Source organism: Silene latifolia, chromosome Y, assembly GCF_048544455.1.
Source record: "Silene latifolia isolate original U9 population chromosome Y, ASM4854445v1, whole genome shotgun sequence".
Taxonomy (NCBI): domain Eukaryota; kingdom Viridiplantae; phylum Streptophyta; class Magnoliopsida; order Caryophyllales; family Caryophyllaceae; genus Silene; species Silene latifolia.
In genome coordinates this window covers 71,192,839-71,202,810 of record NC_133538.1, presented here as the reverse complement: position 1 = coordinate 71,202,810, position 9,972 = coordinate 71,192,839, and the positions used below count along the sequence as shown (strand labels likewise).

Below are 9,972 nucleotides of genomic sequence, written 5' to 3'. Positions count from 1 at the left end.
CCAAGGTTCTTTTAGAAGCCTCAAAAGATCTGAGTATTATAGTTCCCCCGCCTCTCACCGGCGTCCTTTTGAGTGGATGGCTTCTCAGATTAGCTTTTGGGTTTGATGATGATGTCGCTGGTGTGCGTGGCATCTACCCCTCCCCCCGCCCCTTCCCTCACCGGCGATCGATATTAATTATCTCTCCTTGCCGGGCCTTTCTGAGGTCGTACCATCCTCTTTCTTGGTTTGCATGCATTGGATTTTGGGTTTGTTCAGTCGTTTTTGAAGTGTTTTATGTCCTTGGGAGGTTGATGTAGAGTCTTGGTATGGCTAGTGTAGTTGGTGGTGGTTTGTTGCCATTTCTTTTTAATCTTCTCTTGTTTTGTTGTCTTATGCTTTGCATGTCAGTTTTAGGATGGTTTAGGTCATTGTAACTCTCTTTCTATCTGCAAGATCTTTTGGTGTATTGGTCTTCTCACTATATAGTTAGATCTCCCAAGGCATAGGAGTTTCTTCTCCATTGGAATCATACTGATTTTGTTTGCATTTCAACTTTTCTTTCAACGCTCTTGTAGCGTAACTGTGTTTTGTTCTGATCACTCTACAGCTCAGTAATACCCGGATATTTAGAAACCCATAAAGGAACTTTGGTATGTATGAGAGGACCTTAGGCTAGACGAGAGGCTACTCGTGACTAAGGCATAGCTGCACGGTAGAGCAAGTGTAACCCATATTAGACATAGTGGAGGTTTCAATGGACTGAGTATATGGAACTCAGCCGAGTACGGGTTATACTCGACCGAGTGGGTGGCACTCGGCTGAGTACGAGCCGTACTCGACCGAGTGAGTGGCACTCGGCCGAGTGGACTCGACACTCGACCGAGTGCAGCTTGTTAGAGGCCGATATAACTCACGACAGATCTAATTTCAGCTAACCTTAATTCATTTCCCCTTCTCTATCTTCAACTCCAAATCCTCTCTCTTCTCTCTAAAACACTCCTAAGCCTCTCTCCCATGGTGTTTGAGCTTGAGTTTGAAGATGGTGCTTCCTTTCCTCCACCTTATTTTTGATCTACCCTTTGTTAGTCGAAATCTCACATTTTCTATTTTCTTAGTACAAACCCTAACTTTTGGGGGTTTTGTTATGGGTAATTAATTTTTAATTAATATGGGTAACTAATGGATAATAATAATAAAGGGTTTTACATAATAGAAGCATATAGGATATGTTGTGATAGTTGTTATGTAAATTATATAAGACGAGACGGTTTTATGAAGCGGGATCTTACTTGTTTCGAGTAGCTTATGGAGTATGCTTAAAGGTAGGATTTTCCTAGTCGATTTCAATAATATGAGTTTTGTGTATGTTGTTGTTGTTGATGCTGTGGTTAGTCTCACATGAATATGACATTTGCATTATAACATTCTTAGTGGTTAGTTGCATCTTAGAGGATTATCATAATGGTTGGGTTTGCATTATATCATGTGTTTTAGAAAAATTTCACATAGAAGTAAAGTCTTGCCAGGAGTTTATTTTGCAGGGTAATCTAACTCAAATAACAATGCCTGACAAGTACGATAAATAATTAAAGAATGAATAATAAAGTGAAAGACATAGATTTGTACGTGGAAAACCCTGGGAATAAGGGAAAAAACCACGGGCACCAAGCCATGAGGGATTGTTACTATCTTTTAATGTATTCTGACAGGGAATTTGTATGTCAGGCTAGTATGAGGTATGAATACTTAGTAGAATTACTTAGAGTGTTTACAATAGAATGAAAGTAAATGCGTGAGTAGATCATCCTCTTTTTCCTTTCTGCTCCTTGCTATTTATAGTAGCTTCATTTAGTCTCCAACGGTCTTCCCCACGTAGATTGGAACGTTCCTAGGTAATAGGCCCCGTGCCCTATTTACGCGGAGGCAGGTATTTGACTTCTCAAAACTGCCCGCCTTTGTCTCTGCTTGGTTGACTGCTCTATACTCGCTGTAGGTTATGTTGAATAAGTCCTCCGTGTAAGTAGGAACCTCTTTGTTGTACTTTGGCTGCTGCCTGACTTGTTCTATTGGTGCTTAATATACGGCTGGTGTGTTATTCCTTCAGGTCTGGCCTGGATAGATGGCCTGACCTGTCTTTACCTCCTGGTTGGCACCTGTCTGAGTATAATAGGCTTTGTGCTGGGTTGTTTCCATTCAGGCTACGCTTGGTATCTCTTTGCCTAACATTTGTCTGATCAGGAAGGACAAATCTTGGCCCAACAATTGCCCCTTATCTCCTTATTTCCATTGGATCTGGTCAGGAATGAGGAGATAAAAAATCGGGCCAGGCATAAATGTGAGAATCTTTACCGGAAAAAATTTTAAACCCCTTTCAACGTCCTAACGGCTAGTGCCCATTAAAGGGGGTAGGTTTATCAAACCCTAGGAGAGTCCTGATTAAACTCATCCACTTGTATTATGCGTTGGTTTGTTTTTGTGGCTATAAATTGCTTGAGCCGTCATTTGATCCCATACTTTCATTCTTAAATTCTCCAAACTTTCTTTCTCTCTTCCCTAATTTCTTTGCAAAGCAAGTTTTCCTGTTTCAATAATCTTCACACTAAATCAAGAAAAAATGGCCGGTGGAAGGAGAAGAACTGCTGCACCAAAGACTGCTGAGGCTGAATAGCCTCCGGTTGTGGTAGATGTCCCTGAAGTCATCCCTGAGGATGAGGTTGTTGAAATTTCTACCCCTGTAGAAATTATGTCTGTTACGCACAAGGTTATCTGTTTTGCCCCTGTGAAATCGCTGTCTAGTTCATTCCCTAAGGCCAATCAACTTAAACCTTCCTTTGAACATTTGTTGTAGGGTAGAGGTCTACTTCCTTCTAATGCTGAGGTCTGGGTCCGTGAAAGTGGTCCAGTCAGGGCTAACTGGTGCAGTCCTGGCTGGTTTTATATCGTTGAGTGGGCATTCAAGGGGGGTTGCAGGCTTCCCTTTACTAAATTTATGGTTGAGGTTATAAGGGCCATCAAGGTTGCTCCTTTTCAACTTATGCCGATGGTTTGGAAGATTGTTCAATCTGTTGAACATCTATGTGCCAAGCACAACTTGGTGATCACTCTTGAAGACTTCAAGAACGTTTATCACCTGAAAAGTAATACTACTGGGCAATTTAACTTTTGAGTTAGGGCGAAGATGACTCATCTGATAACCAATTTTGATTCAGACGATAATAATGGTTGGGCCAGAACCTATATGTTCATCAATGCAGATTCTGTTGCCCCTGACCTAGTATATCTTAGTTATCCGGCTGTGGAGGGTGGTAAGTTCTCTTCTCTGCATAAAATTCAAATTATAATAATATTTAAATCAGGTTTTAATGTAAACTTACTTATGTTGTACCATAGTGGCTGACTGGGCTTGTGATCCTGATGCTAAGGGGTCCGCTAACTGTATTGCAGCCTTTATGGCCTTGCCAGATAAGGAGAGGGCGTGACCTACTTGTCTTGGTCAAGAGCCCTTGCCTGGCTTCAGGAAGACTAAGCTGAGTACTAATAAGGCTGCTAAAAGTTCCTGCTCACCAGGCTCAATTAATGTCTCCTCCGCAGGTTGTGGTTGATATTGATAAGCCTATATAGGCTAGCAAGAGAAAGAGGTCAGATGAGGTTTCTGAAGGGATTGGTGGTGAAGGCGTGAGTGAGGTAAGGGAGGTTAGGGCCAGGCTCGCTGATGTTCAATTTGCCAAAGAACAAATCCAGGCTCACTCTTTCCTGGATGATGATCCTTACTATAAGTACCAGGCTGAGGAGATGTCTGCTCAGGCAGTAGCTGTTATGTACTGTTCCAGGGACTGTGCTGCTAATTTGGTTATTATGCTGCAGGAGTTATAATTCTTTTTCCCTTAGTTTTATTTTGCTTATCTGTTTTTTTTTTTTTTTTGCTCCAGCTTGCCCGATTCGTGATTTCTTTGCACAATGTAAATGACATGCTAAGGGGTGCATGTGAACTAAAATCTTCAAATGCCAAGAATGAGACTTTAGACTGGGAGGTGCAATGCCTGAAGAAGGACACTGAATCTTTGATGACTGACTTGGAAGTGTTGAAAAGGGAGAATGAGTCTTTGAAGCAGGAGAATGAGGCAGGCAAGGCAAGATTGGTTTTTGAAACATCCAAGTTGGAGTCTGCTCAGAATGCTGTAAAGTCCATCCATGATAAACTTGCTACAGTCTAGGATGAGTTAAAGGCTGAGAAGGATAATTTAGTGAATTCTAAGACGGTTATAGAGAGAGAAAGCGAGTAGAGAGAGAAAGCTTACATTTTCGCAGATTCTTCAGCAATGGCGAGAAATCGTCGAAATGTAAATAATACTAATACTCCACAAAAACACAAAAAAACTAGTACATCAACTAATAAACACAAAAATAGTAGTAATACGATACATATTACAGAGTTACGAGAGATTGTTGCTACTGCGAGTGCAGCTGAAAGTTCTAAGACTGCGGAACTTCGTTCGTTCAATCTGAGCAAGGAGGTGAGCGCGGTTCCTGAAATCACTGTTACGCCTGAAACAGAGTGGGAAACAGTTGGCGCGAAAACAGGAGCATCATTGGAACAACCTCGCGTTAAAATTGAAACAGGGGACGTCCAAGGTGAGCTTGAGTTTTGGTCTTCGTCTGTATTCTGCTTTGTTTTGGGTGCTAATCCTCCTAATCATGTTATGGATGGCTATGTGAGAAGAGTATGGAAGGATTTATCGATTGATAAAGTCGCTTTTCAATACAATGGTGTATGTATTGTTCGGTTTTCTAAACAAGAAGATAAGGATACGGTACTTCAATCTGAACAGTTGTTTTTTGATAATAAACCTTTTATTATTAGAGATTGGCAACCGGATGTGAAGTGTGTGAAGGATAAGCCTGATTTGGTGCGAATTTGGGTGAGATTGTATAATTTGGATCTTAAATTTTGGGGGAAAGCTTTACCTAAGATTGTTAGCATGTTAGGTACTCCTATCAATCCTGATCGTGCTACTGAGAAGAAGGAATACTTGGAATATGCTAGATTCATGGTGGAAGTGAAAATGGGACATAATTTACCTGATATGATAGAATTCATTGATGATAAAGATGTGATACGAAGCAGGCGGTTTCTTATGAATGGAAGCCCCTTGTGTGCTCTCAATGTCGGCATTGGACATGATGCAGCTATGTGTAGGAAGCGTGCGAGATGAGGTTCGTAAGAAGCCTGCTCAGAAAGTTTGGAGGCCTAAAGTTCAGGTTCTTGTGAAACCAGCTGTGAAACCAGTTGTGCAACCAGTTGTTGTTCCTGTGCAGGTTGTTGAGTCTGTGCAGGAGACAGTGGTTATGCCACAGGTTACTCCTCCTGAGATGATTACCCCCATCCCTTTCAAAAGCAAGGAAATGGCCTCACCAGCTAGTTTGGTCCATCGTCTGTCTAGATTTGGGAGGGGGAACAGTCAGAGGGGGCCTACAGTGTTAGAAGTTGTACAGCAATCCCTGAGGCAAAGTTTACTAAATAGTATGGGGAAGGGGAGAACACCAATTATTCAAAATGGTTAATATAGGATTTTGGAATGTTTGAGGTATTAATAAATGGAATAAGCAAGGTGATATTAGGAGATTCTTGCATATTAATAAAATTGGCCTGTTTGGTCTGGTTGAAACCAGGGTCAAAATAAAGAATAAAGCTAGAATTCAGGATAGGTTTGGTAGGCCCTGGCAAATAATTGATAATAGTGAGATTAAGGATAGTGGGAGAATTTGGTTGTTGTGGGACTCTTCTCAGATTTTGGTTCAGTGCATTAAGAAGGAATTGCAGGTCATACATGCTCAGGTTACTAATTTGGTGACTGGGTTTGTATGGACCTGCTCGTTGGTGTATGGGTGTAATGCAGACTCTGATAGAGCTATTCTTTGGGAATCTCTGATAAATATGAAAAGTAATACTATTGGACCTTGGCTGGTAATGGGAGACTTCAATAATGTTTTGTTTATGGATGAAAGAATTGGGTCTCAGGTGACTGATGCTGAGGTCAAGGGCTTTCAGAATTGTGTGGATGTGTGTGGTTTGTATGATTTAGTCTCTACTGCTGCCTACTTCACCTGGAACAATAAGCAAAAGGGTGATGCTAGGGTCTTCAGTAGGATTGATAGGGTTTTGGCCAATGATGAGTGGATCCTAACTGGTCCTACTGGGTCTGTTACTTTTTTGCCTGAGGGCCTTTATGATCATAGTCCTTGCTTGATTGAGCTAGGAGCTGATATTGAAAGAAGGAAGGGTAACTTCAAGTATTTTAATATGTGGGGGAAGCATGCTGAGTTTAAGAGTGTAGTCAATGATGTTTGGAGACAATCTATTTCTGGTTGTTGTATGTTTCAGGTGGTCAAAAAACTTAAGTATCTGAAGCATCCTTTGAAAAAATTGAATAATGGTAGGTATGGGGACATTGAGAACTCTGCCTTGGTTGCTAAAATGTTGCTGGAAAGTATTCAAAAGCAGTTGCATAATGATCCTAGGAATGTGCAACTTCAAAATGAGGAGAGAATAGCAGCTGACTCTTATAAAGAGCTTGATGATGCCAGGCTTCTTTTCTTAGCTCAAAAAGCCAAAACTCAGTGGGTCAATTATGCTGATGATAACACTAGGTACTTTCATAGTACTATTAAAGCTAGACGTGCCCAAAATAAGGTCCTTAGGATTAATGATATGAATGGGGTGCACTGTACTGAGGTTAATGCCATTAAACATGCTTTTGTTGAATACTATCAGGCTTTGCTAGGTAGTTCTACAAAGGTTACTCCTGTTTGTAGAGCTGTTGTTAAAACTGGCAAGGTTGTGAGTTCTGAGCATGCCAGAGGGATGGTTAAGCAGGTCACTGCTGATGAGATTAGGGAAGCTCTCTTCTCTATTCCAGTGGAGAAAGCTCCTGGTCCAGATGGGTATTCTGCTGGGTTTTTCAGAGATGCTTATGACATCATTGGAGGTGATGTGATTAATGCTGTTAAGGAATTTTTACCTTTGGTAGATATTCTGACAAGTTAATGCAAGCGTGCTCACTCTTATTCCAAAAATGGATTGTCCTTCCTCAGTCCATGACTTTCGTCCCATTGCTTGTTGTAATGTCATGTACAAATGCATTTCCAAAATCATTTGTAGCAGGCTTTCTGGAGTTCTGATGGATATTGTTAGCATGAATCAAAGTGCCTTTATTAAAGATAGAGAGATTGTTGACAATATTCTTATTTGTCAAGATTTAGTGAGGCTTTATGGGAGGAAAACTTGCACTCCTAGGGCAATGCTTAAAATTGATCTCAAAAAAGCCTATGACTCTATTGAATGGGCTTTTCTTAGAGATATGTTGGTTGCCTTAGAGTTTCTGAGCGAGATGATCCAATGGATTATGGTGTGTGTATCCACACCTTCATTCACCATTTCTTTGAATGGGTCCCAGTTTGGGTATTTTAAGGGTAAAGGGGGTGAGGCAAGGGGATCCTATGTCTCCCTTGCTCTTCACTCTTTGCCTGGAGTATTTTTCTAGGATTCTCAGAGTTGTCACTGAGAAGCCTGAGTTCAGATATCATTCTCTTTGTAGGGGGTTGAAGCTTAGTCACCTAGCCTTTGCAGATGATCTCTTATTATTCGCAGAGCCGATATTCCATCTGTCACTATTTTTCTTTGAGAGCTTTTATGACCTTCTCGAAGCTTCGGTTTATGCATGAATAAGAACAAGTCCGATGTTTATTTGAATGGTGTTAATGACATTCTAGCTACCAATCTTGTCGGGCTTGCGGGGTTTAAGTTGGGGCAATTCCCTTTTCGATATTTGGGTGTGCCAATTTCTTATAAAAGACCGAGTATAGCAGATCGTAGTAGGGTGGTGGATAAGATTGTAGCAAGGATTCGAGGATGGGGAGCTAAACATCTAAGCTATGCTGGGAGGCTAGTGTTGGTTAAAGCTGTCCTTACTCAGATGCATGTGTATTGGGCTAGGATCTTCCTGTTACCAAAAGGAGTGCTTCATAAGGTGGAGAGTATCTGCAGAAATTATTTATGGGGGACCTGCAGAGTATAAGCATTCTCCTCCCGTGGCTTGGGAGACCGCCGCTTACCCAAGGAGCATGGTGGATTGGGTATAGTTAATTGTCATCTATGGAATGCTGCTCTTATTGGCAAATATGCGTGGTGGATTCATAGTAAAAAGGAGAGTCTCTGGGTTCAGTGGGTTCATCACATCTATATAAAGCAATGTGATTGGTGGTTATATGAGCCTTCTCAGAATTCCAGCTGGGCGTGGAGACAAATCTGTAAGATTAAGGAGTTACTTAAGCCTGGTTTTTTGAATGGTGCGTGGGATGGCAACTACACTATTCAGAAGGGTTATACCTGGCTTCTTGGTCCATATCAGAAGAAGGATTGGGCTCCTATAGTTTAGAATAGAGTTTGTGTGCCCAAGCATAATTTCAGTACTTGGATTTTTGTTCAGCAGAGGTTCTTAACTCAAGATAGGATGAATAAGTTTGGTATTTGTCTTCTTTGGACTGTGCTACTTATGTGGGATGCAAATGGAAACTCACAGGCACTGTTTTTGAATGCCCATTTAGCTTGCGTGCATCTTCGCCTCTGCAGCATGGTTACAGATCCATGGCGGGGAGATGTGGTGGCTTGGCTTATTCGGTGAAGATCTTTGTTCTTTCTTTGAAAAAGCGGTGGTTATGGCAAAGCAATATCAGGTCTCATTTACCACATTTGGGAATGTAGGAACAAGTGTAGAATGGAGCTGTACATTTTGCAACCAACTTATGTTGTTAAGAATGTTCAGAAGCTGGTCACTTGTAGAGTGACAAGAGGAGATTTTGGTAAGGGGAAGTTGAAATGTATGGCTTGGTTACAAAAAATCAATGTAATAGATTAAGAAGCTTAGCTTGATTGTAGGCTGGAATGATGTATGGTGGATTATGATTGATTTTAATGATATTCACATTTTCACCAAAAAAAAAAAGGCTGAGAAGTAGGCTATGCAGGATCTATTGAAGGCAAATGAGGTGCTGGCTGTTGAGAGAGATACGGTGCAGGGCAGGTATAAGGATGTTGCCTTGTATTTCTTTGGCAAAGGTCGTGTTAATTCTATGAAGGAGCCTATGGAGGTCAGGCCGTACTAGAACCCGGAGCAAAAAATGGCTGACCTCAATGCTACTTATCTTGACCTTTGCAAGCTGCATACTGATGATGAGGTTGATTCTTTTCCGACTAAAGACAAGAGCGGTGATGCTGGCGAGGATGAAGATTATGAAGAGGAAGAGGCAGCTGATGAAGGCATAAGTTCTGCTACTGCTTCCAAGGCAGGTTGATAGTTTTATTTAGGATGAATTTTTTTTGGGCCATCTAGGGAGGGATGTTCCCTAGACAAACTTTGAATTTCGTTCTAGTTGGTATTTGTCCAAGGGGGGATGTTCCTTGGAAAAATTTTGTCCTTGCTTTTTTCTTAGTGCAATTGAAGTTGCTTTCTGGTTCCCATTGTGTGCTTGGTCTGGTTAGATAATACCTGTTAAAGTAATGCAATTTGAAGTATTTGTTAAGATAATGCCTGTTAGGAGGGCTTATGGCCCTCAATCCGTTCAAGGATTTATGGCTCTTAGCCTGTTTGGAGGGCTTTTTTAGGTAAGAGGGATAGTTGCCTGTCAAGAGGGCTTATGGCCCTCAACCTGTCAGGAGGGTTAAGACAAGTAGTCTAGATTTATCTCACCATCATACCTATCTTTCATACTGAGCTCAGTCTTTTAGATGTGGCAAAAATGTCAAGGTTTGTGAAGCATTTCTGGGATGTTGTTCAGGTTGGGTGAAGTGGCCCTCAATCCTGAATATTTGTTTAAGCTTGTAAGTATAACGATCTAGATAGTTGCAGAAAAAGCGTAAAACAAGTTTTTAGGATTGTAATTTGAGACATATGGTAAAAATTGTAACTATGGTAGGCAATTTCAAGTAGCAGG

General features: G+C 41.2%; 1 protein-coding gene across 1 annotated transcript; it reads left to right on the top strand.

The window, feature by feature from the left end:
* The first annotated feature begins 7,055 nt into the window (after nt 1-7,055).
* On the top strand, nt 7,056-7,704 carry LOC141628310 (uncharacterized). The gene is made up of 2 exons (XM_074441469.1): nt 7,056-7,441; nt 7,524-7,704. The coding sequence occupies exons 1-2, from the start codon at nt 7,056-7,058 to the stop codon at nt 7,702-7,704; spliced, it is 567 nt and encodes a 188-aa protein (XP_074297570.1).
* Nucleotides 7,705-9,972: the final 2,268 nt, after the last annotated feature.

What these genes read in the sequence shown, in the direction of transcription:
- LOC141628310 (XM_074441469.1), top strand. Translation starts at nt 7,056, where the DNA reads ATGGATTGTCCTTCCTCAGTCCATGACTTTCGTCCCATTGCTTGTTGT. An exon ending in TTGAATGGGTCCCAGTTTGG is followed by an intron (nt 7,442 to 7,523) that starts GTATTTTAAGGG and finishes GTATTTTTCTAG; the next exon opens with GATTCTCAGAGTTGTCACTG.